At 36.7% G+C, this 25,534-nt stretch overlaps 1 protein-coding gene across 1 annotated transcript in view; it reads left to right on the top strand.

Moving 5' to 3' along the window:
• The first annotated feature begins 381 nt into the window (after nt 1-381).
• The window catches only part of LOC149807822 (importin-13-like), a 141,532-nt gene continuing 116,379 nt past the window's right edge, over nt 382-25,534 (top strand). Inside the window, exons 1-5 of the mRNA XM_089971003.1 lie at nt 382-455; nt 3,490-3,609; nt 8,448-8,567; nt 15,261-15,319; nt 19,147-19,255. Of these exons, the coding sequence (XP_089827129.1) occupies nt 3,550-3,609; nt 8,448-8,567; nt 15,261-15,319; nt 19,147-19,255 (348 nt within the window). The 5' untranslated portion in view covers nt 382-455; nt 3,490-3,549. The remainder of the gene's footprint in view (nt 456-3,489; nt 3,610-8,447; nt 8,568-15,260; nt 15,320-19,146; nt 19,256-25,534) is intronic.

Below are 25,534 nucleotides of genomic sequence, written 5' to 3'. Positions count from 1 at the left end.
GTAAGAAAAAATATATAGTTGATGACGATTCCATTCCGCATATACGTTTACGTACTGAATCATGTTCGTGTAGCCCCAAAGAATGTCATTTTCGCAAAAATAATCTTTTTTGCCAATTGAGGGAATATGATCATTATAGGCAAATTACAATATCTCGATTATAATTTTTCCAAACACAATACTTATATTTATGTTAATTCAAAGGTATACAATCAAGAGAATATTTTGTATGATTTCATTTCGCACAAAACTGTTCCACTTCGTAATAATTATCTCCACTGCACATTTAAGTCCTGTCGTTGTTTCCGGAGCCTCAAGATTCCATCCCGTATTTGACTATTTAAGTTATTCGAGCAAATCCGTTCTATTTTTACCCGGACACCGGTTAGAAATTGATGCCTTACACCGGTTAAAAAGTACAGCTGCTCAAGCCAAGTAATCTTAAACGTCTTGGGGTAATGAGTAATCTAGCATTGTACAGCCAAGTCATCTATCTGCATTTGAGCTTTGTTACATACATACATGTTTTTAGCTGTAGAAATTGTAGCCGTAGATTTTTCGATGCATCTTTCGTGCTTTGAAAGTTTCAATCCATGCCAACAGGTTTTGCTGTCCTATGCAGACGATAGTGCCATGCCCCGTGTCCTCGCATGATCTTAATGTCAAAGGGAGCTTGTCTTCATAATAAAAGTTTGAGGATGTACTTATTTCATTAATTAAGTGCCCGCATAAAATGAGTGAAACGTAAGAAGCGAGCGTAAGCCGCCGTAATATGGGCTCTGACGATTTATCTAGACCAACAAGTTTTCAGCGTCTTTAAAAAAAATGATTTAACTAACAGCTGTCAGTCATGTCAAATATATATTAAAAAAGAGGCAGAGAGCAAATTGTACATCAAACAATTTACCTAGCCGTGCAACAGAACAAAATAGAAACTGATTTGTGCTATGGGGGTCGACGTCTTACTGTATAATGCCCTATAGCACTGCTCTGGAGGTATTCAAGCATATCTTGCACAGTTGGCTGTCACAGCAACTTTGACAAAGCCAGATTCTTCAAGTGGAGAGCACATGTCAAAGCAGTAATCACATGATACAACAAAACCAGTGTTGTCATATGATCTATTCTTGATGAATCTGATTTTCTCTAAGTTGCTGCAAAAGAGACATGTTTTTGATTGTTGTTCTAGGAATAAATATGTTTAGAATTATGTGTTATTTCATTCCTTTACAACCAATATTTTTGTGCAAAACACATTGGAAAGGGTTTAGTGTTGATGTCTTATGACTAATGTGTCTCTGATGCCATCGACATGTATGTTGCAAGATTTGTGTAGTCATGTGACTAGCAATGCAAATGGCGAGGACCTGGTCAGATTTTATCAATGCTTTAGTTTTATCTTGTCTGTCAGCAGGTTAAAGACATAACGATTATTATACTTGAAATTTCTTAGAAAAAAAATTTTTTCCTACCAATTAAATGCAGGTATCACTCAATATAACGTCGTTTATGTTTGCTGTTGGTAAGCATGTACCCTGTGCATGGTGGCGATGAATTCCAATTTTTCAGTTGGCAATTGACAATGACCTTACACCCCAAAGTAAATGTCCAAATATCAAAAATGCTGTTGGAAGGGTCAGAGGACACTAAGATTAACTGGATGGTTGTATTGACATGGGGGTTTTCACAAAACAATTTTGTTTGATAGCTGGTTTGGCCCAAATGAAGAATGGTGCCTGTTGGACATTACCTTGGCATTAAATATGTTAGTTTTTCTTAATGAAATAAATATGTCTCAGTTTTGTATCGAAGTTGCAGATCTTACTACAAATACTGAATGGATGGTCCTATTAACATGGGGTTTTTAATTTAAAGATTTCTTGCCATATCTAGGTGGCCCTAAATGAAAATGGGAATAAGCTGACATCATATATGGCAGCCATCTTGAAAATCCTATACTGCTATTCCTTAATGGATGGCTGTATTGTCATATGGTTTTCGTTCAAAGACTTTTGATGTTTTACATAGTATTAAGTAAAAATGGTTCAGATTTAACTTTTGTTCAATGGTCTTAAACTAAGTAACAGAAAAGAGCAAAAAGCAAGAAGTTTTGTAAAATTCAACTAATAATTTTATTTCTCTAGATTACAAATTGAAAATGTAAAAAAGTCTTACAGTATTGTGAATTAATCTCAAATATTACTAAAAGTTCTGTCACAAACCCACATGTATAAAATTCCAATTGAATTCAGTGGTATTCCAAATAAGTTCAAATTTTGAATGTGTTGATGTGCCTGTTGTCATGAATTGCTAATGTGCCATTGGCCTGTAGTGTGATGATGTGCAAAGTCTTTTGATGTATCACAGTAATATTATCCAAATTTTCCTTGTCTGAATTCAGTATAATGTCCAAATTAATGTTTCTGTCCAAGCATATTATTGATCACTTTATAATTCCAGTGAATAATAGTTTGAATAATTAAATCCACCCAAATGAAAAATTGAACACAGCAGTAAGACTGATTTTGCTTCAGATTTTGAGGCAAGAATGAGTAGTTTTTCAAGTAAACAAGATTATATGCCCCTTTACTTGACCTAGGTCACAATTACCAAAGTATGGAAATACTTAGCTGAATGGAATTTTCCATTCTAGAAGTGTCTAAGGTCTGAATCAAGATAATATAAAGATTTACCATTAATAAGGATCTGAATATTTAACCTACAATCCTAGAGAGATATATTTAGCTATGTGTTATGTTGGTTACAAAATAAATGTCAGGTACACCATAAACTTGATTTTGGACAAGGTCAAGTACAAAATACAGATATACATAATATAGTCATTAAGTAAAACCAACAAACAGTACAGCCTAAATATACATAACACTGTGAGCATGACTGCAGATGTTTTTATTATTGCATTTTTGTAATTGGATGGTCATAACTACTTGGGGTCAGGGATGATTTTGCTATATTAATTTCAGCCACCTGACAGCCACAATTTCTGCTAGTGGTCCGAAGATTTTTTTTATGAAATATTCCAATCAAAAGTTAGAAAATGTCACAGGAAGAATTTTTCCTATGTTGCATTCATAACTGTAACATATATCACTTGATTGTGACAGTAATTTTACTTTTTTCCTTTGCTGAAAGTCATCTTGATCATACAAAATCTTTCTCATACTCCATGGAGGGTTACCATCCTTTGGATAGGATAGCATCACTATCACAACACTCAAAAATTGGTGGTAAATTGTAACTTGGATAGCACCATATGCTTTGATAGCTGTCACCAGTGTTACACATAGGATTTCAAGGGCAGGGGACACTGTTCCCCATCATTCAGATTTGGTATAGACATTTTATAGGGTGAAAGGAAAATAGGTGTACATAATGCACTGGTTGTGCTAAAAATACCTGATTAATATGAGTCTGAAGATGTTTGATTTTAATCTGATTGTATACAGCTGTATTCTATTCTGTTTTTAGATTTCCACAATCAGGATAGCTTTTCTGCAGAGAATGGAAATCAACACAGTCTAAGAGATAATGGCATCAATAGCATCATCAGCAGTAGGAACTGAATTTACATCAGCCAATGTGGAGAAGGTAATGATGGATTATTACCATGGCCCATGCAATTGCTCTAGTTGTCATCCTAACATATGCTATGATAAATGTCACTCCATTGACAGGTACATCTGTACATTTCTTTTTATACCTTTGCAACTTAATGATGGGGCATATGCATAATTTTATGAGAAATGTCATCCTACCGCACCAGTGTTAAAATTGCAGGTTTTGTTGTTTAAGATAACTCATATTACAGCATAGCAGAATCCATTCTCCAAATTTCTAAGACTTTTTTGAGATAAAATACAGATTGCTTGGGTTAGGAATTCTGACATAAAAATAGTGATTTGGTCAGAGTAAACTGAATGTTTTTACCTACTATTGGGCTGATTACATCCTGTGACCTAACATCTTGGAGAATTCTTTTTTTAAGTCAGACAAGTAAATTGTTTCAAGGAGTAGGACAGTTGTCTTTTTGCTATCTTAAAACAAGTGTGACAAGCAATAACTTTCATGCTTTAATCGCTTTATAAATGTTTATCTGGCCGTTCATGCCCTCTAGCACCTTCATTTTTTTAAATCTACCCATCTCCATTTACTCATTCACATTCTGTGATATACCACACTTACCCAAAGTGGTCATTAGGGTTTAAAACAAAATTGGTATAGTTAGTTATCAGTGCTGTAAATGGCTTCATTATTTTGTGTTTAATCAACCTAGATACTCCTGAGCAGATCACCCAGTGATTTCAGTCAGGTGGTTCATTGCAGATGGGTTCATGAAAGGCACCTTGCCAACATTGGTGTCAGTTTCCTTTTTGAACTGATTAAATGCCAATCCATGTACTGATACTTAAAACTTTAAAAGATTTCTTAACTCTGCTCAGTAGTTCAAAATAATTAATTGCTGAGGATGTGTTCCCAGATTCTTTGGTGATAATGTTCTTCATGCACTAAGGTCTTCCAAGTACATGTGAATTCTCAGGAATGCATTGTGCAGTCTTATTGTAGAATATAAATTGTTTATTTTCCTGGTTCTTTAAATATGTTACTCAATCATAATACCTTAGGAGAACTATTATTACCTCGCAAATTCAGCCTCCAAGATAACACTTTTAGCTAAAAGAAGCTAAAAGTTAACTACCCACCTACATGGCAGTTGGACAGAGTGGTCTCCCTTTGGTATAGGAATTGGTGTCAGATCCTGTGAATATCTTAGTTACTACATCTGCTCATTGTGAATTTCTCAACTCCAAACCCAAGACTGTATATACAGTTTTTAACAGCCAAAAATGTTGTCACCAAAAAGAACGCCAGATGGTACATTTTGTCACCGATAAGGAAAAAAATTGCAACTGGCGACATTGGCGAAGTCCAGCGCAATCCCTGGCCTGGTCTTGCCCATGGTCAAAATCTGCAAGACAAAATAGAGCAGACCACTGCTCTAGTGGTTAGAACATCTGCCTTGGATGTGAGAGGTCGCGGGTTTGATCCGCGGCCGAGTTATACCAAAGACTTACAGAAATGGTACTAACAGCTCCCTGGCTTGGCTCTCAGCATTAAGAGGTTAGTGTTAGGACTGGTCAGCCTGGTGGCAGGATAATGCGACTGGGTGGGACATCATGCTACATGTCTGCGGCATGATGTCCCAGTGCTAGACATCACTATAAACTGCCACACTGCAGATATCATAGTGATGTGACTGAAAATTTTTTAAAGCTACATTAAAAATAAAAACCACACACACACACACACACAAAGAGAATTCAACATAATGTGCAAAGCCCAAACCTCTGTTACATTGTTGAGCCAATTTCTTGTAAACGTCGGCTTTTATAGATAATGATTTAATATTAATCTTAGTGTTATATGTACCTTAGCCAATGCTTCTTTTATTTTACATTTTTGTACTAATGTGCTGTCCATTGGTTGTGTTAAAGGGGTGGCCATTCTTGAGGGGTACTTTTGAATACAAACTTGTCAGTGCCAAGGTGCTCTGGCCGTAAGAACCTGGGGGCCATTCAAGAGCGTGACCACTGTACCCTGTCCCAACCTCAAGAACAGGATGTCATGCCAGCCAAGATGATCATGTTTCTCCATGACCGGACTTATCCATATAATTCTGATCGCAATGGGCCCTGACCACAGTCAAACATACATTATCAGCCAGCAGAAAATGAACATGCCCAGGTCCATGACTTCCAATAGATCAGTCTAACTGGATAGTGCTTCTTGGCATTTCCTGTAGAAGACACAGTTTATATACATACCCTCACTGAACAGTTTTATTTGCATCATATCTCAAAACACTTCTGGCATATTATGTCCATCTTGGGGCCTCAGTTTTCAAGGGATGTATTTTCACTTGCCAACCAAGAGACTCTACTTAGCAACACATTAAAAGTAATGGGATTTGACATGGCAGTGCTGCAAGTGTAGTGGGCCAATGTCATCAACATTCTTCTCCAATACATTAACTTCACTACCTTAATCTATAAATGATGATACTGGCATTCAGGTTCCTTCCTCATTATTTGACCCTACTTGGATGAGTGAACTCTGCCTTGCAGGCTTGAACTGAAGTTTCCTGCCCAATCCCATCAGACTTCTGTCCTCTTTTCTTTATATCACCTACCATGTCTACAGTTCTGACATCAAGTGAAAATGATCTATGGAGGATTCTTCTTTCAGTTGCTTCCACAATGAGAATCTTTATGTCACGCCAACATTACTGATCCTTAAGTATATATTTACTAAGCTGTCTAATATATGGGCAGACTCGTGTACAGACTCATGGTTCTGCAAGAAGGAAATAATACACACGGAATGGTCTCTTCATCCCTCAGTTTTCAGCAACGGACGGTCAACCGGATTGACCTATGATTGACCTATTGGCGACAAGGTTGAATGACAGAACCTCAACCTCAACCTTTGTCTCATCAGAACACAAAAGGCCTGAATAAACAGTGCTCTTTTTATTGATTGGAATGGCTGAATGCATACACTTTTTCAGCACCTCTGATTCAGGAGACACAGGAATCAGCAAATCTGATTGTCTCCTCATCCTAATTACTACACTCAGATGGAAAATATTGGTCCATCCTCATCAGTCGCAACAGAATCACCAGAATTGAGATATTCCCTTCTGTTCAAGAGGAATTCGATATTTGTAGTATTTCCTGTCTATAAGGAAACTTTTTCTCAAGTTCATCGACAGGACCAGTGTGAGCTCTGAAGCAGTATTTCATGAATATCAAGCTGTTGCAATTGAGGGAGATCATGCCTTAGTTTAGCTTCAAAGAGAGGAAGAATGATATATCAACATAGGCAGTTCTGATCAGAGGTCTGTCATCCTAAATGGCTCAAGTTGATCTGGATAAACATTTACCAGATCATTTGACAGCTTTATAACGATTCAGCTTCATGACTTCAGCTGCATGTATGGGAGGAAAATTTTTTCCCTTTTTAAGCCACTCCCTGACAGATGGAGTCTTTTCCAGTCAGGTTATCTAGAAGATGTTCTCCCTCCACCTCTTACCTATTCTCCTAGGATTTTATGATTGGGTAATGTATTTAAAGAAGAAAACAATTTTTCTGGTAAACCTTGTTTCTTTGAGAATACTTAACCAGTCATAAAACACATACAACCTCCCAGCCTCCCGGCAATTACATCCACTTAGAGTGCCTTATGCTCCAGTTGTAAGTTACATATTGATAGGATTTGGTGCCAATCGCTATACCAAGGGGAGATCACTCAGCTGGCCTCTATCTAGGTGGGCAAATCACTTTTAGCTTCTTGTACTAAAGAGCAATTAGTTTGTGCTAATAAACAAAAACAAACCACCCAGTAACCCACTAGTTCTGTCTAGAATTATTTTTCTTGTCACATTGATTTCAATCAGCAATTACTTGTATGGAAAGAATTTTATGTTCTGCTGTTTTTGTATGTGTACAGAAATGATAAGATTGGTTAATTATGCTTGTTATTGGACATACATTATTTGTTTAGCTGCACATGCTTTGTCTTTTGGATAATCTTGAGTATATACATTCACTGATATCTTGATTTCTTTTTTCTGATACATTATTTATTTCATTTGTGTGTGTGTGGGGGGTGTCACATAACTAGCAGCTGACAAATTTGAATACAAGATAATTTAAGGTCATACCTGTGTTGACACAGTTGACCTTGTGCAAGATGAAAGATTGCTCCACCAATCTAATCACATCACCTAATGACATGTTAACCTAGAACAAATATTCAGTATTTGGCAAAAAAATATTTGTTAATTTCAGTGATATGTTTATTAAAAATGATTTGAGATTGCTCCGGTGGCCTAAAAGGTTAGAGCTTCTGCCTTGGATGTGGGAGGTTGCAAGTTTGAGCTCTGGCAGTATCAAACCATAGACTAATAACAATGGTACAGGCAGCTGTCTCACTTGACGCTCGGCATTAAGAGGTTAGTGTTAGGACTGGTTGGCCTGGTGTCAGGATAATGTGCATGGGTGTTACATAATGTTAAACATAGATTATTATGATACAAACTTGAAATACAAACATAAACATTATCCTGACACCAGGCCAATCAGTCCTAACACTAACCTCTTAATGCTGAGTGCCAAGTGAGGCAGCAGCTAGTACCATTTTTTTAAGTTTTGGCATGACTCCGCAGGGATTCAAACCCATGACCTGCATCCGAGATGGACATTCTAACCACTTAGGCCATCAAAGCGGTTGCAGCCTGAGCTAAAAGATCACTGCTATGGCAGACACATTAGTCTTGAGAGAAAACATTTATTGTGTATACATATATTTCTCCTCATACATACATCTGAATGTAAACTAATGAAAAATAAATGGTTTTTCTTTTCAGGCAGTGTGTGATTTTTATTGCAATGCCTGTGTTCACCATGAGGTCCATGTGTGGCTGACTGTGGCTCAGGTATCACCACAAGCATGGACTTTCAGTTGGGACCTTCTGTCCCCAGGAAAGGTACAGAAAGTCTTTCTTTGATTAATGATATATAGTGAATACACTCCACCATTTATAATGAAGAACTGTTTTGTTGTAACAGTTGTATTTCCCCAAAATACATATTCTTGTGGGTGGGGGTTGAGGGGGTGGTCAGAATTTGTGTGTTATCTTTGATTTTGTTATAGAAGATTTTTTCTGTTGGCATCATGTTCTTATTAAAATCAAATGCAATTAGAAAGGTGTTTTTTGATGCAAACCTGAACTGCTGGGTCACATTACTGGGTTAAGAACACTTATATGTTCAGCTGCATACACCACAGAAATAAGTAATGGATTTTCAGTTTTTATATTGATGCCATATTCTTTGGAGGGGGGGGGGGGCAAAAAGCATCCCTAGCAAATTTCATTTCTGCTTGATAACTTTGAATTTAAATTAGATTTGGGATTGGGCATTATAATAAGAGCCCCCAAGTCAGATTTTCAACTACTTCTACATGTCAAAACTTTAGTGAGTTATGGTCCTTGTTTTCCACAGAAAGTTTTGCACTTGCATTATAAATTCAGTTTCTGCTTGGTACCTTTTGATGTAGATTGAGTCCAAATTTAATATGGTGCTTCTTACTATACATAAAAAATTTTATTTGTGTCAAATTTGACTGAGTTCCAATCTTTGTTTTTCTATGTGAACTTTCCCTTTGCATGATGAATAAAGTTTCCACCAAACAAAATTTTGAAGGACTTCATGGATTTGGTGTAGATTTCATACTGAAAAAAATCCCCAGATCAGTTTTAATTCTGACCTTTTTATGTCATATTTTGATTGAATATGAACCTTGTTTGACTTACCATATATACTTGCTTATAAATTGAGGCAAACTGCAAACAGCAAAGATCCTGATCTGCTGTAGCATATTATATGACTGCAGCTCAGGTTCTGTATTCTGCTGATTTCTCCAGACAGACCTCACAGAACCAGATCTGCCAGCACATTATGAAATGGTAGCTCAGGGTCTGCACAGTTTGCAGTTTTACTTAACTTATAAGCAAGCATATAAGGTAGAAGTTTGCCATTGTATCCTGAATTCTGTTTCTGCTTGGTAATATTTTAAAAACTTAATGGATTGAAACCATAGTGACAAATCTTAGGCCAATTTGTATTTTTACAGAAATCTGTGAATAATTGACAGCTTTATCATCCTGTTTGGCATGGAAATTTGGCATTGCATTGTCAGAAAAGATGATCTAAAAATAAACCATATTGGTGGGATTATCATCTCTTCTGGATACATTTCTCATCTAAGGGGAGGCAACTTCATTTTCCCCTGAATTGCATGTACTGTGGCTGTTTCTAATTTTGGATTTTCATTTTATTCCAAGTCACATTAACAATATGAATATAAGCCAGCTAGCTGCTGAATCCAGCCCTAATGAAAGTTGAAAGTTTGTCTTTTCTGTCATATGGACAGAGGGCAATAACTCTATTCCATTATCTCCCCATGTCACCACTAGGTTTTGCATTTTTAAGCTTGACTTCCATTCACAACATAGTATGGAATAAGCATCATGTTAGATCCAAATCTTTTTGTGTGAAATTCATGCCATGCATTTGAAATTTTGATTTATTTGGATTAGTATTGATTCATAAAAAGTTGGTATACATTTCTATTTGTATTTGACAGATATTCAGCAAGATTAATTGCTTTCTTGGACTTGTTAATTTTAAACTGCTTCTAACAACACACATCATTGATGTATGTTGACTTTCAAGTGTTAGTGCACACTGTCTTTAGTTCATGCACTCTGTTTATAATGGGTGTTATTTAGCAAATTATTAACACACTAACATGTTGATCTGTCTTTGGCTTCTGTTATTTTGTCACTTGAAAAACATGTCTTCTAGATGCAGTAAGTGCAAGAAGTTCAAAGCAAGGGAAGCCATGCGTGAGTTCTGCCTGGCATGTACCAAATGTATCTCATCTTCTCCATGCAGCATATGCAATTTGTAGTCTGAGAAGACTTGGTTGGCCATACAGCAAATATCAGTAAAAAAGCAAAGAGAAGAGGAGAAAACCATACAGGACCAGTATGGATGTACTAAGCATTCATATGAATATAGAATCAACATATGCATTGAATGGTGCAGGATAGGGTGACAAAAGTCCTGACTTCAGACTAAATTTTACCTCTCCTTCCATCTTTGGCTCCTGCAGTTAATTTGGATACAATGGGGGTTTGTTTCCCCAGTTTTAGGCAGCCCATTGGGCATAAGGACTGCCCCTCTCCTCCAAAGTCTGAACTTGGCCAATGGGCCTATAAGACCATGTGCATGGATTATGTTTTGGATTCAGTGGATCCAGAATGTAGTACCATCTTGCTGTCCAGAACTGAATCCGCCATCCTGCCAACCCAGATATCACAACCTGGACTTGATTATGGGGATCTTAGTGATAGATCTGACTGGTTAGCTGACTTAGATCTTTTTGTGTGTGTATATGTGTGTGTGTGTGTGTGTGTGTGTGTGTGTATATATATATATATATATATATATATATATATGGGGGAATTTTTGTGAATGATCCATCTTTATATATAATCAAGCTGATGGTTACACATGCAGATTGGGATGGGATGGTAACAGAAATTCTGTCACTCCAGCCATGCTTCAGACATGACTGGTACCAAAACTGATCAGGTTGGCTTCTGCACATCCATCATTCAGATGAATCATTTTCTGGCTAACTAGCCATTTGCCCAGGTTTGCCATAAACTCCTGGCAGAGACTGCTTACCCTCAGAATAATAGCAGTGGCTTATAATTTTGGATGATGGCATTGTGTCATTGCTACCTCAGGGCATGGGCGATACCTTGGTGGCTGAGTGGTTTCAAGTGCTCACTGTTACAGATCACTGCCATCTCACCTCTTTCTGTGTGGGTTCAAGTCTTGGGCTCAGACATTGTAGGTACCTGAGAAAGCTTGCCAGTTGCTTCCCATGGGTCAGTGGTTCTTACTGGGGTTTTCCTGGGTTCTTCCTCCACCAGTTATACTGGCTGCAATGTATAGCCTATTGTAGCTGAAAATGGCATTAAACTCCACAACAACAATAGCCACCACCATCTCAGGGCATGGCTTACACCGAAAAAGAACCAGATAAGGATCAAGAGTGTTCACACTGTGTGTGTAAAAATACTTCCAAGTAACAGCCTTGTCCTTATCTGAACGTGGAGAGGACAGTTTAGTTTTAAGGGTGCCGTTAAGATGTGTGTTGCAAGCTTTAGTATGCCCTTCCACTGACCACCATGCTTGACTACAAAGTTTTTGAAAAAGATTCTCCATTTTTTTTACCTGCTTCCTCAGTTAGCAAAACTTTAAAAGATTAATGATGGGCTGCCCGAAAATATGTGACCCAGGGAATGTTACAGCTTTTTTCTTCTTCAGAAAGCCAGGTACCAGCCACGTTTTTATTGTTCTAGTACAGGACACATTCCACTGCCTACCATACTGAACTCTCAACATTGGATAAGAATGTAAAGGTGGTTAACATGTCTGCTTCACCATTTTATAAGGTGGATAAGAATGTATTTCTTGCCACATCCAAGCTCTTTTGAGACATTGCCACACTGTGGCTGATTCATCTGGCCTCATTGGCAATTTTCTGACTGGCAGAAAAATCATCCATCCAACACTCCTTATGTGGGATCCCACTGTCCCAGCCACAACAGAGGGATGACTGGTGAGCTAGGCAAAAGGGATCTTTTACACCCCAAGGCTTGTTCAGATCTCAGCCTTATACCAACAGACAACAACTGAATCAGTCTAGGAGAGATGAGTATGCAATCAGTGTCAATCCCACAACTGCCTACTTTCGTGCCCTATTCACTCGGTGTTGCAAAAGTTTTACGAATTTTCAAGTCACTACCTTCACATTTTTCTAAATATCAGCTCCTGGTTCTTCACCAAAATTACAGATTGCATTTACCACCCTGTTCTGGTCAACATCTTTTAAGGCAATGGTGACATATCTGGAAGATCTCCATAAACATATAATAAGTGCTACTCAATGGTAGAAATGATCTTACATCTCATTTGAAACATCTGAGTTTTCTAGTGAACTGAGAAAAATCCGACCTTCACTTATCTCATTGTTTTGTCTACCTCGGTATGGATTTTATAATCAATCTCAGTCTTGTTTGTCTCCCTCATGTTTGCATCTTACAGATTGTTGAAGAGTAGAGTCTGTTTCCAACAGGATATAGGTTTCATTGAGAGAGTTCTTGCAACTCTTTATGTAACTCATTATGGTAGTGGATCAGATCTCACTAGGCCATCTGTTATATGTGTCCCTTAAAAATGATTTTGCTAGCTCAGTGGCACTCCATTTCTAGTCTGCTCGATAAGAAAGTGGATATAATGAACAAGTACTGAATGATCATTTCTGTGTCAGTGGTGCAGCTGATGCATGGCTGATGACGGGAATTCCTCTGGAGAAAACCCAAAAGGAAGTGAGGGTTTTGTACAGATGTTGGTTTGTACAGTTGGGGAGCTCACATGCTGCTGGTCTTCTATATGGTCAGCAGCAAATGGAGACCAGGGCCATGGATTCACTGTCAGTAAGTTGGTAGGGGTTATGGGCCTTTGTTTACCCCCATCTCCTGGTCTTAGTACTGAATTTAATACAGACAATATAGGGTCAGAATTGCAAGATAGTTTTGATAGCCCTTCTCAGATTGGACAAGTCCTGGATCACTGATCAACTTCAGCTAGTGATAAACCTACCTAGAAACAACCAACCCGAATCTTCTTAAATGACTGGGTCACAGGTGTTTCACCCCTGTCCAGACCATTTTCTCCATGAAGTTTTTTCTTCTGGCTCTATGAGGAGAAAATGTTTGTACCAGTTACTGGTGAAGGCTACAGTTCCATGATATCTGACATGTTCCGGCAACATGGTATAGGAGCTATTGGTCATGATAAAGATTTATAAGATTTACTAGTCAATTTTGATTTGAATATACCAAAACACTCAGCCTGTTTTCAAATTGAAATCTATCCTGGGTCCTAACATGGCTTAGCTCAGAGAAATTATTTGGGGTCTTGCTGAAGCTGTTATACAAAACCTGTTTCCTGATAGCTTTTGCTTCTGCTTGCAGGGTGAGTGAGTTACATGCCCAGTTAGTCAACCTGAACTATCCTTAGGTCAGATTGAATGGTTCAGTGATCCTTATGACACAACCAGGTTTCATGGCCAAGAGCTGGTTACTGTCATTCGGCAATCAGAGAGTCATCATATGGTCCCTCTAGTCCAGGGGTCTCAATTACACGGCCTGCCAACCGTATCTTGTGGCCCACAAAATGATTGGCATCACAAGGTGTCATGAGAGATAACAAAAATGGTGGAGCCCTTGGGTCATCAAAAATGCCCTCATGCAGCCCTCAGGGTGGTTTGAGTTTGAGACCCCTGCTCCGGTCTATAGATAAGTCAAGAGCAGCAGCCATGCAAGATCCTTTCAGCACCTTCAAGCACTACTTGAAGGGCACAGAGACAAGTCAAGGCAACCCCAAACAACTTTTCCTGTGAAGGTGGGAAAAGCAGGATATGATCTCCCTGTCTTAAGTTGTTTTTAAAGTTGTTTTTACACTTGGCATACTCTAACATTTCAAAAGTTGTCTCAAAAGGATTTCCGCTTATGAAAAGAAAGTGTTCTCTGAGCATTGTGTTCAAACATAATGTTTTGATCTGAGACATCATTGAAGCTGTTGAGAGTCAACCCTCTCAATTTTCTATCGCAGGGCTTTGCAGAATCAAAATCTGAATCAGGTGGGTCCAGTGTCCAGATGTCCACCAGACCTAATTAAACCAACAGTTTCTTGGCTGGTGGGTCCAGTGTCCAGACGACAACCAGACCTAATTAAACCAATGCAGTTTCTTGGCTTTGCTGGATTTGGCAGTGAAACTAAATAGTCATCTTCTTAACCTGATAGAGTAGTCACACATCACATTACCATAGGCTGTGTTGCTTTAAACAGGAAAATGGGTTATTGTTTACATAGGGCATCCATTATTTCTTCCTTTGAAGGAATCTTGTGGTATAGGTAGCATTCCCACCACCTATTGCCTATTCCCCTAATGTGAATGTAATTGAGGAATGTATTGGAAGGAGAAGGCAAATTTTATAGTAAATTATGTTTCTGTGAGAATACTTTCCTGATCATGTTACTTGAATGTGAGAGCATCATCATTGGTAGTTCACTCGGCTTACAAACTGGTGACAATTAGTGGTGGCAGAGGAGGGGTGGGATATGAGCAAGAGTTATTGCCTTCTGTCTTATGTAGCTAGAAGAGATTAATTTTCACCTTTGAGTTGGCTGAATTTGGGAGATAGTAGGTTTATATTCCTAATGTTTATGGGATTGGGAAAGTATTGTTGGAGAAACAATTCACTATAAAATTTGCTTTCTTGGTGAACAAAGAAAATGAAAAAATTTCCTTGTATCAATGTCAATAATATTAGTCAGTAGAAACAAAACAGTTGTACTGAATTCCATCAAGTAGTTCTTGACTTATTCTGTTGAGACTCATGGACAGGGATGATTACAGAAATACTCTCCTTTTCTTTTTCTGCCTCACCATCAATGTGTATAATGGGTAGGATAATCTATGTGAACTTCTCAAGGATCAAGTTCTGAATATTTGTATTTCCATTTACCTTCAGGATGTACAGGTGCAGTTTTTTGGTGCAAGCTGTCTGCATGTAAAGATTTCTAAATATTGGTGAGTACCACAGGCATGTTATTTTTATGTCTCTTACATTGAGAGTCCTGGACTATCAGTCGTTGAGATTGGGGGTCCAGACAAACAAAATATGGGGACCAAGTTGGGGGCTGGGGGTAACATCTCATTAGGCAGAGTCATTGAATTCAAGGTAGATCAGTAAAACTGAATCACAGATTACATTAACTTGTGAAAAGATTTGTATTAAGATTTTAATTGCATGTAAATCTTGACACAGAAATATTTGACTGCTATGAGGATTAGCAGAATCAGTATTCATAATATTATCTTTTCATGTACCTGGTGGGGAATATTTGCACAAGTTGTTAGGGGTCCATGAGATACACAACTTTAGATCACTAGGGGGCCAACATTGTTATGGTCCAGGAGGTGAAAGAAGTGCTTCCCAAAATCTCTGTCAATCACTGATGATATAGATCTAGGGTTGGCATTCTACCGCACGTGTGCCACAAGGTGGCATATCAAGAGGTTTTGTGTAGCATTCAAAGGGCAGCCAAAACTCTTACTGGTGGCATGCACTTGTTCATTTTGTAATTATTACGGAACGAAGTGGCTTACTGGTGGCATGCACTCGCTCATTCTGTAATTATTACAGAGTGAAGTGGCATGCTATGTAACAAAGGTTATCGAACCACGATATAGATAATTGTGTGGATATATTGTGATGAGTGATGTCCTTCTTTTTGTTGTTTTGTCTCCTTGTATCATGTACTCTGTATACACTGATTGAGACAGGTTCATATTTGTTTATTAGGTTAATGGGTGACAATGCAGTTTTCAGATCCATGAAAGAGCCTCAAAAGGTTGGTGGAATTGGGAGGTCATTTACATTTTTATAGGTGCTGTTGACTCTTGCTTTTGGCCAGAACTCTTTCTACATTTATTTGTAGGGAAGACTTTTGGTATGATATTTCATTTGGTGAATAAAGTATAATAAAAGCTTTGGATCCATCATGTAGATCCAAGATTGGATGTAGATGATGGGGCTATGTAAATTACATAAAATTGTATATATATTTGTGATGGCTTCCATTTTTTGTTCTATGCATGAAAGGGTATTTTTATTTTTTTAATGTTTTCCTAAACTGCTGCTAGCTTGTTCATTTCCAAGTGATCTTGCCTCTTCTGTCCACATTTAGACAATTCCATTGTGCAGGACAAACAAAATTTAATGTGATGCAACCATTTTTCCCAATGTGAAAACCTGGTTGGGCAGACCAGTTCTATAAAAAAAAATTGAGCTTGTTAAAAATTATAATGGAATTGTATATTGTTTCCATTGACTGACATTAGCATGGTGCCCAGATTATCTCCACATAATTCCATACTTGGGATGATTTCTGTTGGTAAGAAGTCACACTATTCCATATGTGATGACTACTTATTATCACAGACCTTGCTATTTGCTCCTTGCTCGGATGTGGGAGGTTGTAGGTTTGATCCCTGGCCACGTCATACCAAAGACTTACAAAAATGGTACTAACAGCTGCCTTGCTTGGTGCTCATCATTAAAAGGTTAGTGTTAGGACTGGTCGGCTTGGTGTCAGGGTAATGTGACTGGGTGGGGCTTCATGCTACATGTCTGTGGCATGATGCCCCAGTGCTGGACATCACTATAAACTGCCACACTGCAGACATTGTAGCAATATGACTGAAAAATTTGTTAAAGCTATATTAAATATCCAAATCACACGCACACATTTGCTCCTTGATTAATGATTTGCTCAGTTTGCCAGGATCAAAAGACAGTTGGCTATTGGGAGAAGTTGGCTATTGGGAGAAGTCTATGATGAACAGAAAATCAAAAGAAGTATGATATATCTATTTTTGTGAACCATGAACCAAAACTTGGCTGAACAATATACATTCCTTACAAAATCACATTCTGTCACATAAATACAAACAGATTTTCCACAAATAGAGTTTTCATCACAAGAAACAAGAGGAATGAGATACTATTTAACTTTATTATAAGTCTGTTTGAATTTTGAATTTATAGTCTTCAATGTTTCAATACTCAGTATAGTTCATAATGTTCATCACTCAAAAGCTTAGCTTGAGGAATGTACAGAGCATCTGTTTTTTCTTACATCTTTCTTTAACTAAAGTGGCTTGTGTTAATAAATCTATTTCTTGTGCCATAGCTTATAACACTCATCCTTAGCAGTTGCAAAGTTTTTCAGTCTCCGTATAAGATCCAAACTTTAAGGTATGTGACTGAGCAAATCTCACTTTTAGATAATGTTTTATCAATCTCTGTTGGCAAAGCATAAGAAATGAGGCCCCATGCCAAATCAATAAAGCCCTAATATTTAATTCAAAACAACAAGAAAACTATGCTCTGTTGATGATGTATTCCAATGAATATCATCAATCACAATTAGATAACAAGCAGATAACCAGTCTTTCTTAAATATTTACCTTTAGGCATTTAGTTATTAACAATGCACATTAAAAGCTTGCTGTTTTTGTATGGTGCAAAAACTTCAGATTGGCCTCTTGCAAGCCCTAATATGTGTCAGCATGCATGTCAAACATTGTTTTAACCTTGTGTGCCCTTGGGACATTTTCCAGGTATTTGCCTCACTACACTACTTACTATTCACATTATCTGTCTGTTCTTGTGTGTGTATGAATTTAGCAGCAAAAATGCATTTTCAAGTTTGAATTGAGTGTCAGTTTTATGTGTTTTTGTAAGTAAAAAATTAGAATTTGGAATCAAAATTTGTTTGGTATTCAGAGTTAAGGGTTACGGGGGAAAAAATGATGATATTATAATTTATAGATGGAAAAATTTGGGACCAGAAAAGATTTGGCCTTGAGGGATTTTGACATAATGAGGTTTAAATTTAGAGGAGTTTCAGTGTGTTTGTGTGCCTTCATGCACACAGATGCACACACACACTCACACAGTCTGAGTGGTACTTGCCTTTACAGATCACTGATATCTCACCTATGTTCCAGTGGTCTGGATGAACACAGAGACATACACACAAACACACACACACACACATCACTGACATCTCACCTATGTTCCAGTGGTCTGGAATCTCTTGTGGGTATCTGAGAACGCTTGCCAGTAGCTTCTTGTGGGTCAGTGGCTCTTTCCGGAATTTTCCCATGTTCTTCCTCTTAAATATACTGGCCACCACATACAATACTGTCATGTGCTGAAAAGTTGTGAATAAGTTTCATTACAGAAATTTATAGGCAATTGCAATAACCAAGAAATATGCTGGCAGCCAGTTTACAGAGCTGGTTGCTCTGTGGCAGCCGTAGATTTTCAAATATTTTCTATCCCAGAATGTTTACAGTTGTATTTCTGTTTACCACATTAATCAGCATTTGTAAAACAATTTAGGTAAGCTACAATTTCGATGACTTTAGGAGAAAAAACAATATTAATCATAGTTAATTAATCAGATGCCTTTTATGTCAGAGCACAAGCTCATTAAAAAAGTGACAGTATTACTGCCAAATGTTGAATGATGAGAATGCTTGCCGTATGCAGGCTGTTCTGCCAATGTTTCTCTGCAAATACAGTGCTATATACTATTAATTCACTTATACTCTTGACAAACCAATTTTAGTGGACACAGGATTGCTTTAAACTACAGGTTTCAGGGCCCAGTTAAATCTGTTCCTCCATTTAGGAAAAAGAACACCCCAAGCACTGGGCACTTTTTACAAAGCCTCCTGCACTAAAATAGATTCAGATCATGAAACTAATTTAAGCTACAGTAACTAATTGTTTCAAACAAGTTTAATGGAAGTGTATTTAATTGCTCAGAATTTTTAAATTCCAGGAATGAGATTCCATCAGATCATTATGATGCTTTACGTGCCCAACTGTTGGAGAAGATTGTACAGTTTGCCCAGGGACCAAAGATTGTTCTTACGCGTCTTTGTATAGCTGTAAGTAGACACGACTGGACTATATCAGTTGTGAAAAATAATAAAATTTTTTACATGCTTGAACTTTAATTAAATATTTTCCATTTCACTTTGGCTACAAATATATTTTTTTATTAAGGTGTGTATTTGTTTAATATTCCATTTCCCTTAATTATGGGCTTTTTATATAACTTTTATAATTTGCATAAAAAAGACCCAGTTGTAATATGGAATTTTGTCTCATCTTTTTTCGAAACAAATTTGACAGTGAGCAAATGTTAATTTTAGCAGTGGTGTTGTTATTTACAGCATCAACTCTAAAGATTTTGTGCATGCCAAAATTCAAAGTTTTTGTGCAAGTCATTGATGATGAAAAAAAAGTGAGACATGGTGGTCATGAAACCCATGTTCATAAAACATATCCATAATTACACATTTTGGCCTATAACATAACCCGGAACACTTTGTTATTCAGAACCCTTGTTCATAAAACATTCCCGTTATGACAGTTTGGCTTATTATTTGCCCAGAAGTTCAGAGATGGCCATGACATCACTAACTGCCAGTCTGTGCTTTCTGTGGCACACTTGACAAGAGATGCCATTTCCTTGGGCAGTAGTTCTGAGATTGATGCTGATCGCACTGCTGCACTGACTCGGCAGCAGAGAGGGTGAACAGACCTTTTGCTGAAATGTCATTTTGAAAACTAAGACCTCATACAAAAAAATTAAAAAATATAAGCGTAATAACGTTAAACCGAAGCCTCTGACTTTACCAAGAGTTTCTCTAATTGGGTTAGGTTTTTGTTACTTCGAATTTGTTGCCTGTGTTTTTCTAAATTTGTATGTGTGTTTTCATTAACCACGGGATGTTTCATTGAGGTTGCACCCTCCCTGCTCTATAATTAAATCATTATTATATCAATAATGAAACTGGGTATGGAATCTTATACAGCTAGATTAGCTAGAGAAAGATTAGAAGCAATCAGAAAGTTTGTCTGTTTGTGATTCGCTTAGACAAAAACTGCAAGAACATCAAGAATCACAGGTTGAATATGCAGAAGGTACAGAAAAATTATTTAAACCTATTACGAAGGTTGCTGAAAGAGTTGCAGAAGCTACTGAAGGTATTCTTCCAGCAGTAAAACAAACTGCTGAGCAAGCTGAAAAACTAGCAAGAAAAAACTAAATAAACAAAAAAGATTTTAAGAGATCTTCCAGCTGTAATAGCTGCTGCTCAGCCTGTCCCATTGAGGAAGAAATACTTGAAGGTATTTGCAAAGTTTGTACTGAAATAGCTGATGTAAAAAACTATCTTGCACCTAAACCTAAAGTAAGAAAAGAAAATGTTGAATTGATTAAAAAATTTAGAGAAGGTATTGTTAAAGAACTTGAAGTAAAAGTTAAAGAGGAAGATTTGCCTCATGTTGCAATGATGGATTTTCTTCAAAAGTCTGAACTTTTAAAGCCTGAGTATGAAAGCATAAACATTGATAATTTTCTTAAATGGATATATTGTGTGTATTATAACAAACCCCAGGTTAGAAGTAATGATGAAGTATATAATAAATATATTAAAGAAATAAATAAATTTTATTTGGAGTCACAACTTCAACAACAACAACAACCACAACCTCTCCAGCAAGAACCTTCCTATCAACTTCCTCCACCGCTGCAGCAGATAGAACTACAACAACAGTCTCCCAGGTCACGAATACCTTGGCCACAACAAAAAACACAGCCTCCCCAAGAACAAAAACCATAACCTCCTGAGCATGAAGAAGAAGAAGATCCAGAACTAATTGAAATTAAGAATAGATTTTTGCCTAAAGGTAACAAGAAAATTAGACTATACAAAATTAGTAAGTACTGCTGCACGTAAATCAAAATCAATAAACTTTATGGAAACTGAATATAGTGATGATTATATAGAATGTAAAAGAGATTTGGTTAAGGATTAACTTTCTATATATGCTAATAATATTCCCAGTGATTACGACCAGAGTTTTATCAATTTTAAATGTGATGTAGAATTTTTTAAAAAATGAGAAGAGAGAGAGCGCAAAAAGAAACAAGAAAAACTAGAAGCACAGGCAAGACTTTATGCTCATCCAGGAAGATGGAAGAAGGATTCTAGTGATGACACACCTCCTAGTGCCACAGGAAGTGGTTTTTACTCGACCACGCCAGGATTAAGTGGTCTAGGAACTTTTCCTAACAGTGTTCTTGCCGATGTTGACTTGACTAGAAATTCTAATTGGAGGAACACGCACAAGAAATAATTCTCCAGAAATTATTAATGAAATATCTGATATTTGTCAAAGATTATTTACAGGCGGTGTTATGGTTAATAACATTTATCACTCTCTTATTAATGAAATTGCTGATGATTATTAGTGACTGAAAACAATTAATCAGCATGTAATTTAAAAATGATTTTACACAATGCTCAGCATGGGCCTGTAATTGTCAGAGTAGTAAACTCATGATTGCCAACTCACAGAGCAATTTATGGTGAGGGGCTTGCTGATGTTGTTCATGGTTTATTCAGAAGGATGGCTTCAAAAGCAATACCAATTGCAAAACAATTAGAGATGAAAGCTATTGAAACTCTTTGAGATAAAGGTATTGGTGTTGTTGGTAATGTTGCCGGTAATCATTTTCATCGATCAAAGAAAGAGTAGCTCGATTGGTACGAAGAAAACCACAACCAATAAAATTACCCAGTACTGAAGTTATGGCTGCAAAAATCAGTAAAATAATAAATCAAGCTGCAAATGAAAAACTAATGAAGTTAGCCACAACTGTAAATCCTGAAAAGTTGCCTCCAGTAAATACAAGTTTTATTTCAGGAAGTGGTTTTCGTGTTAGACAAAGATAGTTATAATAAGATGTTTAAGTATATATCCAATACAGCGTTAGATATGGATACACCAATTCTTAAAGATGAATCTATATGCGATTATCAATTTTATTCTTATGATGCATGTGTCCCAAATCAGCATGGTTGAATTGAATTACAAGTTCAAGATCCATTAGATATTTCTTACCTGCTGAAGCGTTTATTGAGGTAGAAGGAGAACTTGTAACAGATGTTATCACTAATACACCATACTGAGCTAATGCCATAGTTGGTTTTGTTAATGGTATTATGGCATTGTTTGACAGCGCTACATACATGATTGATGGAAAAAACATTGAAACAATTCAAAAAGATGTTGATGTTGCTACAACAATATTAAATTTAGCAAGATGTTCAGATGATTATACAAGATCAGCTGGTCCATTAATGATGTTCGCCAAATATAACACTGATCATCCTGACAGCATGCAGTATGAAAAGAGACGATCAAGAGACTTTGCTAAGGCCATTGATGTTGACGTATGGTCAGTGGTTCATGGAAGCAATCCAAATTACAACTTAGGATTTTCTGCATGTAAATTAATGATGAAGAGAGATCATAGAAGATTTTCATGCACAATTCCGTTATCACATATTTTTGGATTCTGTTGAAATGTCAGAAATCTTTTCTTTGGAGTGAAACATACAGTTGTACTTGTGAGAAAGTGTAATGATAATGATGCTATTTGGTGACCAAATGCTGTTGCTGAGGGTAAATTAATAATATTTAAACTTTCACTGTGGATGCCAGTAATGACTCCATCAATTGCTGAACAAAAATTATCATTGTTATCTCAGTTGACAGTAACCACAGATAGCATTCAAAGTGCTATTGTTGGATTATTTACATGGCATATTGCATCACAACAATGAGTTTCTGTGCCAAGGTATATATTTATCACTTTACAAGATGTTGAATGATTAAACAATCAACAACGCAGTCATATGATATTTGACACACTTGCAGTTAGTGAAGTTTCTTTATGGATAAATGGATATCAAGAACCATCTGAAGACTTTAAATTTTGAAAATAACTTCATATCACGTGCATATCATCAGTTAATGGTATTTATGGGATGTGATCGAAATATAGATACTGGTTTGCAGATATCTCAGCTGGATTTTACAACACAATCTGATTTATTACTTTTTGCTGAACATCTTGATTTGTCTGGACAATCTGTTGTTGATATTCATTTTTGAGCTCAAGTAGTCCCAGTTGGTGGTGCTAATTACAAAGCAGTCGCTGTTATACTCTGCGACAAATCAATGTTACTTGAATGCGCTTTTGGATGATTGAGAGTCGTTGATGCCCCCGTAGAAAACATGTAATTAAATTACTGACGATATTTATAATGTTATATCATCATGTTCTTGTCAGTCTGATTCTTGGTCAAATTGAAAAGATTCAATCAAGTTCAGTGAAAATCTGCGGAATAAAAATATCACTAAAAAAAGATCAGATCACAGGTGGTCAGAATAAAATATCATTGTCAGAATGTCAGTTTAAACATTTCAATTGTGCCAAACAATTAAAAACAGGTGTTAAACTCAATCTTTCTGCTGGTGCAGTTAAAGACTCGATTAAAACAGGCGGTATAATTCCACTTCTTGCAGCTCTAGCTGTAGCAAAAGCAGCTGCACTTGGTGCTGTTGGAACTGCTGCTGGAATGGCGTTAAAGAAAGCAACAGCAAAAGGATTTTAAAAAAGAGGAAGAGGCCTGAGACTTCCAGGAACAACTTATCGATACAGAAAAGGTCTCAGACCTCCAGGAACACTTCATTAATTATTCCAATGTCTAATTATGATGTAATAATTTAGCTTATAAACTGAAAATAAAGAATTTTAGAGGAGTTTTTATGTGTGATAGTTACCAAATCAACCAAACAATATTGAAACAGGAATTATTAATGTTGATAATAATTATGGTCCTGGGTTGCATACACATTTGATCCACACGGATTGCACAGATCTGTTTAATTTGACCCGTATGGGCTTCTTCTGCCAATAGAATTTTTTAAATACGCCAAAAACATTCCATTTTGGTATTCAACATTACCAACACAAACACTAACTGATCCGCCAATATGTGGTCATGAAGTAATTAATGTACTCAACCCTATATCTTCATCAACATTGCCACCTCATAAAGTTGTGTACGATTATACAAGTAACCGTTAATTGTTTTAAACAGATCTTAGAGTATAATGGTTGATATTTATGGAAGATCTTCTATCAAAGACAAAGAAAGAAAAGATGATATTGATTAGTCAAATTACACGACTAAAGATGAACTTGACGATATTATGAACCTCTCTGGAGTTGACTGAGATGAAGTTGTTATTTTTCAGGATAAATACAGTGTTTTAAAGACAAGTAATATCAAATGGAATGAAAGATTCATAGAGTTCTCAGTGCTACTGAGGATAATATGCTAGTATTTACTGACAGTAGTAGAATCAGAGATTCAAGTATATCAATTGCAGCTATTAGAAATGAAATTGCAAAAAGTGTTGCTAATCGTTTACGATCTACCAGTGATATAATGACAGGTGAACTCAGCATGAATGGAAATAAAATATTTGTTTTATGAGATCCAACATCTGATGAAGATGCCGCAACAACAAAATATGGAGACAATAACTATAATACAGTAGTTACTAAATTATCCAGGATATGAGCTGAGTTTTGATGCTCATGTAAGTATGTTTTTAGATCTTTATAGAAACTTTCAAAGACTTGGTAAAATTGTAGATGATATCTTTGGAAGTCTGTTGACTGCCAATTTAAAATTTGTTGATATTAACACAAAACTCTGCGATATTAAAACAGCAATGTCAGAAATTGAAATGATTAATAAACGATTAGGTGTTATCAGAGATCCTAAATCATTTTCAGGGCTAATCATGATAGCGCAGAGTAATATTGATGATATTAGAAAGAGACTAGCAGATGTTTTGAGTGGAATTCCTGATATTGTTAAAAAAAAATAATTTGATCAAAATTCCCCACAAGCAGATTATCAACCTGGTTTATACAGTAGCATCTGACAAAGCATTATGGTTACCACTCAATAAAACCATTAAACATCGCGCTGAGGTTACCAGTGGATCTCCTGGATCTATGTTAGTGATGTAAAATCAAAATGACGAGGAAACATTTACTGTGGAACCCGAAGAAAAAAAACTTATTAAAATATAATGAGCTTTCCGATTAACGTTCAACATTTTAGATACAATCAAGCACGTGGATGGCAAACAAAATTAAAAAATATCATTGATAAGTATACAGCAAAAGTAAAAAATATAGACGTGTAGTTGTTGTTGTTGCTGAAGTTGGTGTATCATTATCAACAATAACACCATTGCTAGTGATAGCACCAGCAGTTGTGTTTCAG

This window comes from Sinohyriopsis cumingii, chromosome 1, assembly GCF_028554795.1.
Source record: "Sinohyriopsis cumingii isolate HCF-2022 chromosome 1, ASM2855479v2, whole genome shotgun sequence".
Lineage (NCBI taxonomy): Eukaryota > Metazoa > Mollusca > Bivalvia > Unionida > Unionidae > Sinohyriopsis > Sinohyriopsis cumingii.
The sequence above is the reverse complement of the archived record's forward strand: the minus strand, read 5'-3'. Positions and strand labels throughout refer to the sequence as shown.